Source organism: Ranitomeya imitator, chromosome 4, assembly GCF_032444005.1.
Source record: "Ranitomeya imitator isolate aRanImi1 chromosome 4, aRanImi1.pri, whole genome shotgun sequence".
NCBI lineage: Eukaryota > Metazoa > Chordata > Amphibia > Anura > Dendrobatidae > Ranitomeya > Ranitomeya imitator.
In genome coordinates, this window is record NC_091285.1 from 5,113,876 (window position 1) to 5,129,221 (window position 15,346).

At 57.1% G+C, this 15,346-nt stretch overlaps 1 protein-coding gene across 6 annotated transcripts in view; it reads right to left on the minus strand.

Annotated features, from left to right (window-relative positions):
- SOX5 (SRY-box transcription factor 5) overlaps nucleotides 1–15,346 on the minus strand; it is a 370,162-nt gene that overhangs the window by 189,574 nt on the left and 165,242 nt on the right. Inside the window, exon 1 of one of the 6 annotated variants that reach the window (XM_069762815.1) lies at nucleotides 12,395–12,584. The exons of the other annotated variants lie outside the window; for them this stretch is intronic. Within the exon in view, the coding sequence (XP_069618916.1) occupies nucleotides 12,395–12,434 (40 nt within the window). The 5' untranslated portion in view covers nucleotides 12,435–12,584. Of the gene's footprint in view, nucleotides 1–12,394; nucleotides 12,585–15,346 lie in introns of those variants that run through there. 6 annotated transcript variants of the gene reach the window in all.

The window sequence follows — 15,346 nt, forward strand, 5'->3', positions numbered from 1 at the left end:
ATGTTACAACGGAGGATGGGACAACGGAGGATGGGACAACGGAGGATGGGACAACGGAGGATGGGACAACGGAGGAGCGGAAAAAGGAGGAACGGACAACGGAGGAGCGGAAAAAGGAGGAACGGAAAAAGGAGGAACGGACAACGGAGGAACGGAAAAAGGAGGAACGGAAAAAGGAGGAGAGGACAACTGAGGATGGGACAACGGAGGAGCGGACAATCGAGGATGTTACAACGGAGGATGTTACAACGGAAGATGGGACAACGGAGGATGGGACAACGGAGGATGGGACAACGGAGGAGCGGAAAAAGGAGGAACGGACAACGGAGGAGCGGAAAAAGGAGGAGAGGACAACTGAGGATGGGACAACGGAGGATGTTACAACAGAGGATGGGACAACGGAGGATGTGACAACGGAGGATGTGACAACGGAGGATGTGACAACGGAGGATGTGACAACGGAGGATGTGACAACGGAGGATGTGACAACGGAGGATGTTACAACGGAGGATGGGACAACGGAGGATGGGACAACGGAGGATGGGACAACGGAGGATGGGACAACGGAGGAGCGGAAAAAGGAGGAACGGACAACGGAGGAGCGGAAAAAGGAGGAACGGAAAAAGGAGGAAAACGGACAACGGAGGAGCGGAAAAAGGAGGAACGGAAAAAGGAGGAGAGGACAACTGAGGATGGGACAACGGAGGATGTTACAACAGAGGATGTTACAACGGAGGATGTTACAACGGAGGATGGGACAACGGAGGATGGGACAACGGAGGATGGGACAACGGAGGATGGGACAACGGAGGAGCGGAAAAAGGAGGAACGGACAACGGAGGAGCGGAAAAAGGAGGAACGGAAAAAGGAGGAACGGACAACGGAGGAGCGGAAAAAGGAGGAACGGAAAAAGGAGGAGAGGACAACGGAGGATGGGACAACGGAGGATGGGACAACGGAGGAGCGGACAACGGAGGAGCGGACAACGGAGGAGCGGACAACGGAGGAGCGGACAACGGAGGAGCGGACAACGGAGGAGCGGACAACGGAGGAGCGGACAACGGAGGAGCGGACAACGGAGGAGCGGACAACGGAGGGAGGAGAGGACAACGGAGGAGCGGACAACGGAGGAGCGGACAACGGAGGAGCGGAAAACGGAGGAGCGGACAACGGAGGAGCGGACAACGGAGGAGCGGACAACGGAGGAGCGGACAACGGAAAATGGGACAACGGAGGATGGGACAATGGAGGAGCGGACAACGGAGGAGTGGACAACGGAGGAGCGGACAACGGAGGATGGGACAATGCAGGAGCGGCCATGGTAACTGTACGCCGGTGTCAGCGTGGAAACGGCTCATATTTACTGTGACTCCGCCATTTAGTAAGAGAGCAGAGCGTCCAGCACGACACAGCCTGATGACTGCGCTGACATTGAGGACGGCGGATTAATGAGGACATGGCGTCTGCTCAATAATGTACCGGGGCTCCGGCCAGAGGGACGCAGTCACTACGACCTCGTGGAGTCTTCGCCCCACTTCTCTGCTCTGTTCACATACTTTTTGGGATGATAAAATTGGGAATAAAACGCACAGGATCCATTAATTTGTGCCGCAATGGCGATGTCCTAACGCGTCTTCCGCTTTCCTCCGCACATCGCAGGCGGCACAGCTTTTGAATCCAGCCCATAAACAGCAAACGGATGAAAAACGGAGGTGATCGGTCATCATAAATGAATCCGGATTTTGGCGCTGTCTAGAGTCACAGTCAGTGAAAATGGATCCGCTACAAATGGAGCAAAAACCAGAAGCGTCTCTGGATAGGAGCAGAGATAATAGCTCCGGATCTGCGGTGACCGCGGCGGTGAGTAACGAGGATCAGCGGGATCTTGTACATTGAGGCGCTGGATCGTGCGAACATTTCCCCCGGAGATACATTGTACTCCAGGCTCCAGCGCCGAGTCCATTCTCTTCAGGAAGAAGCTGCGTTGAGTTATTAGCGGCCTCAGAGCTGCATGCATGGCAGGAATGCAGGAACGCGGCTCCATTGTGAGGGGACGATCGCCCGCGGCACCTCCACCATCACAAGGAAAAAAGCCTTTTACTTCTAAGTCTATTGTCAGGGAGTCGGGGACAAAGCTTTCCCCCGCGGCGAGGCAGAATAGTCGCAGAAGAGACCGCCAGATAATACGAAGGCATTGTGTAAGATCTCTGCTTTCTGTCAGCGACTGGCCGCAGCACACAGCTCAGGACTCGTTACAATGCGTCAGTGCAGAAAGGTTTGTTACCCTGAATCAGTCTGCTGAGCTCACTGACTGATGCACTGTAACAAACCCTCAGCTGTCACAATACAGCCTCTTCCCTGACAGCAAGCGGAGGCATTGATAACGGTGAGGGGAGCAGGGAGTCTAGGAGACAGTTATAAGGTGATGCCGGGCCCCGGCTCCCCGAGTACAATGGCGCAGCGCCACATTCAGCAGAGGCTCCTCTCCATGGCTGAACAATAAGAAGCCGCGCTCCGACTCCAATCCTGGCAATGACACTGCGGAGAGAGCGAAGCCGCAGTCTACCGGAGAGCGTCACGAGAGCGCCGAGGAAGAGACAGGAGCGCGGGGGGAAGAGACAGGAGCGAGAGGAGGAAGAGACAGGAGCGCGGGGGAAGAGACAAGAGCGCGAGGGGGAAGAGACAGGAGCGCGAGGGGGAAGAGACAGGAGCGCGAGGGGGAAGAGACAGGAGCGCGAGGGGGAAGAGACAGGAGCGCGGGGGGAAGAGACAGGAGCGCGGGGGGAAGAGACAGGAGCGCGGGGGAAGAGACAGGAGCGAGAGGAGGAAGAGACAGGAGCGAGAGGAGGAAGAGACAGGAGCGAGAGGAGGAAGAGACAGGAGCGCGGGGGAAGAGACAGGAGCGCGGGGGAAGAGACAGGAGCGCGAGGGGGAAGAGACAGGAGCGCGGGGGAAGAGACAGGAGCGAGAGGAGGAAGAGACAGGAGCGCGAGGGGGAAGAGACAGGAGCGCGAGGGGGAAGAGACAGGAGCGCGGGGGGAAGAGACAGGAGCGCGGGGGGAAGAGACAGGAGCGCGGGGGAAGAGACAGGAGCGAGAGGAGGAAGAGACAGGAGCGAGAGGAGGAAGAGACAGGAGCGAGAGGAGGAAGAGACAGGAGCGAGAGGAGGAAGAGACAGGAGCGCGGGGGAAGAGACAGGAGCGCGGGGGAAGAGACAGGAGCGCGAGGGGGAAGAGACAGGAGCGCGAGGGGGAAGAGACAGGAGCGCGGGGGAAGAGACAGGAGCGCGAGGGGGAAGAGACAGGAGCACGAGGGGGAAGAGACAGGAGCGCGAGGGGGAAGAGACAGGAGCACGAGGGGGAAGAGACAGGAGCGCGGGGGAAGAGACAGGAGCGAGAGGAGGAAGAGACAGGAGCGAGAGGAGGAAGAGACAGGAGCGAGAGGAGGAAGAGACAGGAGCGAGAGGAGGAAGAGACAGGAGCGAGAGGAGGAAGAGACAGGAGCGAGAGGAGGAAGAGACAGGAGCGAGAGGAGGAAGAGACAGGAGCGCGAGGAGGAAGAGACAGGAGCGAGAGGAGGAAGAGACAGGAGCGAGAGGAGGAAGAGACAGGAGCGCGAGGAGGAAGAGACAGGAGCGAGAGGAGGAAGAGACAGGAGCGAGAGGAGGAAGAGACAGGAGCGAGAGGAGGAAGAGACAGGAGCGCGAGGGGGAAGAGACAGGAGCGCGAGGGGGAAGAGACAGGAGCGCGAGGGAAGAGACAGGAGCGCGAGGGGGAAGAGACAGGAGCGCGAGGAGGAAGAGACAGGAGCGAGAGGGGGAAGAGACAGGAGCACGAGGGGGAAGAGACAGGAGCGCGAGGGGGAAGAGACAGGAGCACGAGGGGGAAGAGACAGGAGCGAGAGGAGGAAGAGACAGGAGCGCGGGGGAAGAGACAGGAGCGCGAGGGGGAAGAGACAGGAGCACGAGGGGGAAGAGACAGGAGCGCGAGGGGGAAGAGACAGGAGCGCGGGGGGGAAGAGACAGGAGCGTGAGGGGGAAGAGACAGGAGCGTGAGGGAGAAGAGACAGGAGCGCGGGGGGAAGAGACAGGAGCGAGAGGAGGAAGAGACAGGAGCGTGAGGGAGAAGAGACAGGAGCGTGAGGGGGAAGAGACAGGAGCGAGAGGAGGAAGAGACAGGAGCGTGAGGGAGAAGAGACAGGAGCGCGAGGGGGAAGAGACAGGAGCGTGAGGGGAAAGAGACAGGAGCGTGAGGGGGGAAGAGACAGGAGCGTGAGGGGGAAGAGACAGGAGCGTGAGGGGGAAGAGACAGGAGCGTGAGGAGGAAGAGACAGGAGCGCGGGGGGGAAGAGACAGGAGCGTGAGGGGGAAGAGACAGGAGCGCCGAGGAAGAGACAGGAGCGCGAGGGGGAAGAGACAGGAGCGTGAGGGAGAAGAGACAGGAGCGCGGGGGGAAGAGACAGGAGCGAGAGGAGGAAGAGACAGGAGAGCGAGGGGGAAGAGACAGGAGCGCGAGGGGGAAGAGACAGGAGCGCGAGGGGGAAGAGACAGGAGCGCGGGGGAAGAGACAGGAGCGCGAGGGGGAAGAGACAGGAGCGTGAGGGGGAAGAGACAGGAGCGTGAGGGAGAAGAGACAGGAGCGCGGGGGGAAGAGACAGGAGCGAGAGGAGAAAGAGACAGGAGCGTGAGGGAGAAGAGACAGGAGCGTGAGGGGGAAGAGACAGGAGCGAGAGGAGGAAGAGACAGGAGCGTGAGGGAGAAGAGACAGGAGCGCGAGGGGGAAGAGACAGGAGCGTGAGGGAGAAGAGACAGGAGCGCGGGGGGAAGAGACAGGAGCGAGAGGAGGAAGAGACAGGAGCGCGGGGGAAGAGACAGGAACGTGAGGGAGAAGAGACAGGAGCGTGAGGGGGAAGAGACAGGAGCGCGAGGGGGAAGAGACAGGAGCACGAGGGGGAAGAGACAGGAGCGCGGGGGAATTGACAGGAACGTGAGGGGGAAGAGACAGGAGCGTGAGGGGGAAGAGACAGGAGCGTGAGGGAGAAGAGACAGGAGCGTGAGGGAGAAGAGACAGGAGCGCGAGGGGGAAGAGACAGGAGCGAGAGGAGGAAGAGACAGGAGCGTGAGGGAGAAGAGACAGGAGCGCGAGGGGGAAAAGACAGGAGCGAGAGGAGGAAGAGACAGGAGCGTGAGGGAGAAGAGACAGGAGCGCGGGGGGAAGAGACAGGAGCGAGAGGAGGAAGAGACAGGAACGCGGGGGAAGAGACAGGAGCGCGGGGGAAGAGACAGGAGCGCCGAGGAAGAGACAGGAGCGAGAGGAGGAAGAGACAGGAGCGCGGGGGAAGAGACAGGAGCGCGGGGGAAGAGACAGGAGCGCGGAGGAAGAGAAAGGAGCGCGGGGGAAGAGACAGGAGCGCGAGGGAGAAGAGACAGGAGCGTGAGGGGGAAGAGACAGGAGCGAGAGGAGGAAGAGACAGGAGCGTGAGGGAGAAGAGACAGGAGCGCGAGGGGGAAGAGACAGGAGCGAGAGGAGGAAGAGACAGGAGCGTGAGGGAGAAGAGACAGGAGAGCGGGGGGAAGAGACAGGAGCGAGAGGAGGAAGAGACAGGAGCGCGGGGGAAGAGACAGGAGCGCGGGGGAAGAGACAGGAGCGCGGGGGAAGAGACAGGAGCGCCGAGGAAGAGACAGGAGCGAGAGGAGGAAGAGACAGGAGCGCGGGGGAAGAGACAGGAGCGCGGGGGAAGAGACAGGAGCGCGGAGGAAGAGACAGGAGCGCGGGGGAAGAGACAGGAGCGCGAGGGAGAAGAGACAGGAGCGTGAGGGGGAAGAGACAGGAGCGAGAGGAGGAAGAGACAGGAGCGAGAGGGTGAAGAGACAGGAGCGCGAGGGGGAAGAGACAGGAGCACGAGGGGTAAGAGACAGGAGCGCGGGGGGAAGAGACAGGAGCGAGAGGAGGAAGAGACAGGAGCGCGGGGGAAGAGACAGGAACGTGAGGGGGAAGAGACAGGAGCGTGAGGGGGAAGAGACAGGAGCGTGAGGGGGAAGAGACAGGAGCGTGAGGGGGAAGAGACAGGAGCGTGAGGGGGAAGAGACAGGAGGGTGAGGGGGAAGAGACAGGAGCGTGAGGGGGAAGAGACAGGAGCGTGAGGGTGAAGAGACAGGAGCGCGAGGGGGAAGAGACAGGAGCACGAGGGGGAAGAGACAGGAGCGCGGGGGAAGAGACAGGAACGTGAGGGGGAAGAGACAGGAGCGTGAGGGGGAAGAGACAGGAGCGTGAGGGAGAAGAGACAGGAGCGTGAGGGGGAAGAGACAGGAGCGAGAGGAGGAAGAGACAGGAGCGTGAGGGAGAAGAGACAGGAGCGCGAGGGGGAAGAGACAGGAGCGCGGGGGGAAGAGACAGGAGCGTGAGGGGGAAGAGACAGGAGCGTGAGGGAGAAGAGACAGGAGCGTGAGGGGGAAGAGACAGGAGCGCGAGGGGGAAGATACAGGAGCGCGAGGGGGAAGAGACAGTAGCGCGGGGGAAGAGACAGGAACGTGAGGGGGAAGAGACAGGAGCGTGAGGGGGAAGAGACAGGAGCGTGAGGGGGAAGAGACAGGAGCGTGAGGGAGAAGAGACAGGAGCGTGAGGGGGAAGAGACAGGAGCGAGAGGAGGAAGAGACAGGAGCGTGAGGGAGAAGAGACAGGAGCGCGAGGGGGAAGAGACAGGAGCGAGAGGAGGAAGAGACAGGAGCGTGAGGGAGAAGAGACAGGAGCGCGGGGGGAAGAGACAGGAGCGAGAGGAGGAAGAGACAGGAGCGCGGGGGAAGAGACAGGAGCGGGGGAAGAGACAGGAGCGCGGGGGAAGAGACAGGAGCGCCGAGGAAGAGACAGGAGCGAGAGGAGGAAGAGACAGGAGCGCGGGGGAAGAGACAGGAGCGCGGGGGAAGAGACAGGAGCGCGGAGGAAGAGACAAGAGCGCGGGGGAAGAGACAGGAGCGCGAGGGAGAAGAGGAGACAGGAGCGTGAGGGAGGAAAAGACAGGAGCGTGAGGGGGAAGAGGAGACAGGAGCGTGAGAGGGAAGAGACAGGAGCGCGGGGGAAGAGACAGGAGCGCGGGGGGAAGAGACAGGAGCGCGGGGGGAAGAGACAGGAGCGTGAGGGGGAAGAGACAGGAGCGCGGGGGGAAGAGACAGGAGCGTGGGGGGGGAAGAGACAGGAACGCGAGGGGGAAGAGACAGGAGCGTGAAGGGGAAGAGACAGGAGCGTGAAGGGGAAGAGACAGGAGCGCGAGGGGGAAGAGACAGGAGTGTGAGGGAAGAGACAGGAGAGGGAGGGGGAAGAGACAGGAGCGTGAGGGGGGAAGAGACAGGAGCGCGAGGGGGAAGAGACAGGAGTGTGAGGGAAGAGACAGGAGAGCGAGGGGGAAGAGACAGGAGTGTGAGGGAAGAGACAGGAGAGTGAGGGGGGAAGAGACAGGAGCGTGAGGGGGGAAGAGACAGGAGCGTGAGGGTGAAGAGACAGGAGCGTGTGGGGGAAGAGACAGGAGCGTGAGGGGGAAGAGACAGGAGCGTGTGGGGGAAGAGACAGGAGCGCGAGGGGGAAGAGACAGGAGCGTGAGGGGGAAGAGACAGGAGCGTGAGGGGGAAGAGACAGGAGCGTGAGGGGGAAGAGACAGGAGCGGGAGGGGGAAGAGACAGGAGCGTGAGGGGGGAAGAGACAGGAGCGTGAGGGGGAAGAGACAGGAGCGCGAGGGGGAAGAGACAGGAGCGTGAGGAGGAAGAGACAGGAGCGCGGGGGGGAAGAGACAGGAGCGTGAGGGGGAAGAGACAGGAGCGCGGGGGGGAAGAGACAGGACGCGGGATAGAGCTGACACCAGAGAGCACTAGCGGGGACAGGACCCAGGATACAGCTGACACCAGAGAGCACTAGCGGGGACAGGACCCAGGATACAGCTGACACCAGAGAGCACTAGAGGAGACAGGACCCGGGATACAGCTGACACCAGAGAGCACTAGCGAGGACAGGACCCGGGATACAGCTGACACCAGAGAGCACTAGCGAGGACAGGACCCGGGATACAGCTGACACCAGAGAGCACTAGCGGCGACAGGACCCGGGATGCAGCTGACACCAGAGAGCACTAGCGAGGACAGGACCCGGGATACAGCTGACACCAGAGAGCACTAGCGAGGACAGGACCCGGGATACAGCTGACACCAGAGAGCACTAGCGGAGACAGGACCCGGGATACAGCTGACACCAGAGAGCACTAGAGGGGACAGGACCCGGGATGCAGCTGACACCAGAGAGCACTAGCGGGGACAGGACCCGGGATACAGCTGACACCAGAGAGCACTAGAGGGGACAGGACCCGGGATACAGCTGACACCAGAGAGCACTAGAGGGGCCAGGACCCGGGATACAGCTGACACCAGAGAGCACTAGCGGGGACAGGACCCGGGATACAGCTGACACCAGAGAGCACTAGAGGGGCCAGGACCCGGGATACAGCTGACACCAGAGAGCACTACCGGGGACAGGACCCGGGATACAGCTGACACCAGAGAGCACTAGAGGGGCCAGGACCCGGGATACAGCTGACACCAGAGAGCACTAGCGAGGACAGGACCCGGGATACAGCTGACACCAGAGAGCACTAGAGGGGACAGGACCCGGGATACAGCTGACACCAGAGAGCACTAGCGGGGACAGGACCCGGGATACAGCTGACACCAGAGAGCACTAGCGAGGACAGGACCCGGGATACAGCTGACACCAGAGAGCACTAGAGGGGACAGGACCCGGGATACAGCTGACACCAGAGAGCACTAGCGGGGACAGGACCCGGGATACAGCTGACACCAGAGAGCACTAGTGGGGACAGGACCCAGGATACAGCTGACACCAGAGAGCACTAGAGGGGACAGGACCCGGGATACAGCTGACACCAGAGAGCACTAGAGGGGACAGGACCCGGGATACAGCTGACACCAGAGAGCACTAGAGGGGACAGGACCCGGGATACAGCTGACACCAGAGAGCACTAGAGGGGACAGGACCCGGGATACAGCTGACACCAGAGAGCACTAGCGGGGACAGGACCCGGGATACAGCTGACACCAGAGAGCACTAGAGGGGACAGGACCCGGGATACAGCTGACACCAGAGAGCACTAGCGAGGACAGGACCCGGGATACAGCTGACACCAGAGAGCACTAGAGGGGACAGGACCCGGGATACAGCTGACACCAGAGAGCACTAGCGAGGACAGGACCTGGGATACAGCTGACACCAGAGAGCACTAGCGAGGACAGGACCTGGGATACAGCTGACACCAGAGAGCACTAGCGGGGACAGGACCCGGGATACAGCTGACACCAGAGAGCACTAGCGAGGACAGGACCCGGGATACAGCTGACACCAGAGAGCACTAGTGAGGACAGGACCCGGGATACAGCTGACACCAGAGAGCACTAGAGGGGACAGGACCCGGGATACAGCTGACACCAGAGAGCACTAGAGGGGACAGGACCCGGGATACAGCTGACACCAGAGAGCACTAGAGGGGACAGGACCCGGGATACAGCTGACACCAGAGAGCACTAGCGAGGACAGGACCCGGGACACAGCTGACACCAGAGAGCACTAGGGAGGACAGGACCCGGGATACAGCTGACACCAGAGAGCACTAGTGAGGACAGGACCCGGGATACAGCTGACACCAGAGAGCACTAGAGGGGACAGGACCCGGGATACAGCTGACACCAGAGAGCACTAGCGGGGACAGGACCCGGGATACAGCTGACACCAGAGAGCACTAGAGGGGACAGGACCCGGGATACAGCTGACACCAGAGAGCACTAGAGGGGCCAGGACCTGGGATACAGCTGACACCAGAGAGCACTAGCGGGGACAGGACCCAGGATACAGCTGACACCAGAGAGCACTAGAGGGGACAGGACCCGGGATACAGCTGACACCAGAGTGCACTAGAGGGGACAGGACCCAGGATACAGCTGACACCAGAGAGCACTAGAGGGGACAGGACCCAGGATACAGCTGACACCAGAGAGCACTAGAGGGGACAGGACCCGGGATACAGCTGACACCAGAGAGCACTAGAGGGGACAGGACCCGGGATACAGCTGACACCAGAGAGCACTAGCGGGGACAGGACCCGGGATGCAGCTGACACCAGAGAGCACTAGAGGGGACAGGACCCGGGATACAGCTGACACCAGAGAGCACTAGCGGGGACAGGACCCGGGATACAGCTGACACCAGAGAGCACTAGAGGGGACAGGACCCGGGATACAGCTGACACCAGAGAGCACTAGAGGGGACAGGACCCGGGATACAGCTGACACCAGAGAGCACTAGTGAGGACAGGACCCGGGATACAGCTGACACCAGAGAGCACTAGAGGGGACAGGACCCGGGATACAGCTGACACCAGAGAGCACTAGAGGGGACAGGACCCGGGATGCAGCTGACACCAGAGAGCACTAGAGGGGACAGGACCCGGGATACAGCTGACACCAGAGAGCACTAGCGGGGACAGGACCCGGGATACAGCTGACACCAGAGAGCACTAGAGGGGACAGGACCCGGGATACAGCTGACACCAGAGAGCACTAGAGGGGACAGGACCCGGGATACAACTGACACCAGAGAGCACTAGAGGGGACAGGACCCGGGATACAGCTGACACCAGAGAGCACTAGCGAGGACAGGACCCGGGATACAGCTGACACCAGAGAGCACTAGAGGGGACAGGACCCGGGATACAGCTGACACCAGAGAGCACTAGAGGGGACAGGACCCGGGATACAGCTGACACCAGAGAGCACTAGAGGGGCCAGGACCCCGGATACAGCTGACACCAGAGAGCACTAGCGAGGACAGGACCCGGGATACAGCTGACACCAGAGAGCACTAGAGGGGACAGGACCCGGGACACAGCTGACACCAGAGAGCACTAGAGGGGACAGGACCCGGGATACAGCTGACACCAGAGAGCACTAGCGAGGACAGGACCCGGGATACAGCTGACACCAGAGAGCACTAGAGGGGACAGGACCCGGGATACAGCTGACACCAGAGAGCACTAGAGGGGACAGGACCCGGGATACAGCTGACACCAGAGAGCACTAGCGAGGACAGGACCCGGGATACAGCTGACACCAGAGAGCACTAGCGAGGACAGGACCCGGGATACAGCTGACACCAGAGAGCACTAGAGGGGACAAGACCCGGGATACAGCTGACACCAGAGAGCACTAGAGGGGACAGGACCCGGGATACAGCTGACACCAGAGAGCACTAGAGGGGCCAGGACCCGGGATACAGCTGACACCAGAGAGCACTAGAGGGGACAGGACCCGGGATACAGCTGACACCAGAGAGCACTAGAGGGGACAAGACCCGGGATACAGCTGACACCAGAGAGCACTAGAGGGGACAGGACCCGGGATACAGCTGACACCAGAGAGCACTAGCGAGGACAGGACCCGGGATACAGCTGACACCAGAGAGCACTAGCGAGGACAGGACCCGGGATACAGCTGACACCAGAGAGCACTAGCGGGGACAGGACCCAGGATACAGCTGACACCAGAGAGCACTAGAGGGGACAGGACCCGGGATACAGCTGACACCAGAGAGCACTAGAGGGGACAGGACCCGGGATACAGCTGACACCAGAGAGCACTAGAGGGGACAGGACCCGGGATACAGCTGACACCAGAGAGCACTAGAGGGGACAGGACCCGGGATACAGCTGACACCAGAGAGCACTAGAGGGGACAGGACCCGGGATACAGCTGACACCAGAGAGCACTAGCGGGGACAGGACCCAGGATACAGCTGACACCAGAGAGCACTAGAGGAGACAGGACCCGGGATACAGCTGACACCAGAGAGCACTAGCGGGGACAGGACCCAGGATACAGCTGACACCAGAGAGCACTAGAGGGGACAGGACCCGGGATACAGCTGACACCAGAGAGCACTAGAGGGGACAGGACCCAGGATACAGCTGACACCAGAGAGCACTAGAGGGGACAGGACCCGGGATACAGCTGACACCAGAGAGCACTAGCGGGGACAGGACCCGGGATACAGCTGACACCAGAGAGCACTAGCGGGGACAGGACCCGGGATACAGCTGACACCAGAGAGCACTAGCGGGGACAGGACCCGGGATACAGCTGACACCAGAGAGCACTAGCGGGTGTGAACAGGTGCAGAGAAATAATACTGAGTGGTCTCTGGATGGAGAAGACAGACAGAGACATGTGGGCCGGGGGGCCGGGCGGATGTAACCGGAGCAGTGGCCGGACCCTCCAGCAGCCCCTCTTGTCCATATACTGTGCAGGCTATTGTCCTCTGTTATCAGCCATGTCAGGACAGTCACCTACCTTCAGTGCAGAGCCATCCTCTTCCTTCTGTGCCCGGCATCGCCCTCCGGCTCTATCTAAGCCCCAGTATTTCGTGGTCCGCCTGTCCTGGCACGGCAGGAGTTAACGGTATGTGCCCGCCGCTCTGCCCATTCCCCCCGGTCTCTGCTCCTCACATATGCTTCCTCGCATCAGTGCCGATGCTGTGCCCACTGGTGAACGGTCTGCCCGCCAGAGCCAAGTATTGTTAAAATGACACACTGTCTCCGCGCCCCCCGCACTCCGCCATGTGCCAAATTCTCCCAAGACTGATTCCTTCATCTGGAACAATGCGACCTGGAGTAGCGGCCAACTATCTGCCATAGTCAGAGAAACCTGGCAGCGAACAGAGCCCGGAGCCGCCACCGCTCCTAATGTGATGAATCCCCACAGTGGCCATGGTCGTACCCCCAACCTCAGCGATAAAGAGACCCCCGAAATCACCCAGGGGCACAGAGGGAGCATACGATTACCGCCAAATACACGAGCACCAGGAAATAAACACACACGGCTCTGCCGGGGACAGGACCCGGAGAATACCCCCCGTAAGGAGACCATATCCCCCGTAATAAGGAAATAGCCCCCGTAATGAGGAAATATCCCCCATAATAAGGAAATATCCCCCATAATAAGGAAATATCCCCCATAATAAGGAAATATCCCCCATAATAAGGAAATATCCCCCGTAATAAGGAAATAGCCCCCGTAATGAGGAAATATCCCCGTAATAAGGAAATATCCCCCATAATAAGGAAATATCCCCCTATAATAAGGAAATATCCCCCGTAATAAGGAAATATCCCCCGTAATAAGGAAATATCCCCCGTAATAAGGAAATAGCCCCCGTAATGAGGAAATATCCCCGTAATAAGGAAATATCCCCCATAATAAGGAAATATCCCCCTATAATAAGGAAATATCCCCCGTAATAAGGAAATATCCCCCTATAATAAGGAAATATCCCCTATAATAAGGAAATATCCCCCTATAATAAGAAAATATCCCCCTATAATAAGGAAATATCCCCCGTAATGAGGAAATATCCCCTATAAGGAAATATCCCCCGTAATAAGGAAATATCCCCCATAATAAGGAAATATCACCCGTAATAAGGAAATATCCCCCGTAATGAGGAAATATCCCCCTATAATAAGGAAATATCCCCTATAATAAGGAAATATCCCCCTATAATAAGAAAATATCCACCTATAATAAGGAAATATCCCCCGTAATAAGGAAATATCCCCCGTAATGAGGAAACATCCCCGTAATAAGGAAATATCCCCCGTAATAAGGAAATATTCCCTATAATAAGAAAATATCCCCCTATAATAAGGAAATATCCCCCGTAATAAGGAAATATCCCCTAAAATAAGGAAATATCCCCCGTAATAAGGAAATATCCCCTATAATAAGGAAATATCCCCCGTAATAAGGAAATATCCCCCTATAATAAGGAAATATCACCCGTAATAAGGAAATATCCCCCGTAATGAGGAAATATCCCCCTATAATAAGGAAATATCCCCTATAATAAGGAAATATCCCCCTATAATAAGAAAATATCCCCCTATAATAAGGAAATATCCCCCGTAATAAGGAAATATCCCCCGTAATGAGGAAACATCCCCGTAATAAGGAAATATCCCCCTATAATAAGGAAATATCCCCCGTAATAAGGAAATATCCCCTATAATAAGGAAATATCCCCCGTAATAAGGAAATATCCCCCTATAATAAGGAAATATCCCCCGTAATAAGGAAATATCCCCCGTAATAAGGAAATATCCCCCGTAATAAGGAAATATCCCCTATAATAAGGAAATATACCCCGTAATAAGGAAATATCCCCCTATAATAAGGAAATATCCCCCATAATAAGGAAATATCCCCCGTAATAAGGAAATATCCCCCTATAATAAGGAAATATCCCCTATAATAAGGAAATATCCCCTATAATAAGAAAATATCCCCCTATAATAAGGAAATATCCCCTGTAATAAGGAAATATCCCCTATAATAAGAAAATATCCCCCTATAATAAGGAAATATCCCCCGTAATAAGGAAATATCCCCTATAATAAGGAAATATCCCCCGTAATAAGGAAATATCCCCTATAATAAGGAAATATCCCCCGTAATAAGGAAATATCCCCCTATAATAAGGAAATATCACCCGTAATAAGGAAATATCCCCCGTAATGAGGAAACATCCCCGTAATAAGGAAATATCCCCCGTAATAAGGAAATATCCCCTATAATAAGGAAATATCCCCCGTAATGAGGAAACATCCCCGTAATAAGGAAATATCCCCCGTAATAAGGAAATATCCCCTATAATAAGGAAATATCCCCCGTAATAAGGAAATATCCCCCCAAATAAGGAAATATCCCCCTATAATAAGGAAATATCCCCTGTAATAAGGAAATATCCCCCGTAATGAGGAAATATCCCCCATAATAAGGAAATATCCCCCGTAATAAGGAAATATCCCCCATAATAAGGAAATATCCCCCGTAATGAGGAAACATCCCCGTAATAAGGAAATATCCCCCGTAATAAGGAAATATCCCCTATAATAAGGAAATATCCCCCTAATAAGGAAATATCCCCCGTAATAAGGAAATATCCCCTATAATAAGGAAATATCCCCCTATAATAAGAAAATATCCCCCTATAATAAGGAAATATCCCCTATAATAAGGAAATATCCCCTGTAATAAGGAAATATCCCCTGTAATAAGGAAATATCCCCCTATAATAAGGAAATATCCCCCTATAATAAGGAAATATCCCCTATAATAAGGAAATATCCCCCGTAATAAGGAAATATCCCCCTATAATAAGGAAATATCCCCTGTAATAAGGAAATATCCCCCGTAATAAGGAAATATCCCCCGTAATGAGGAAACATCCCCGTAATAAGGAAATAT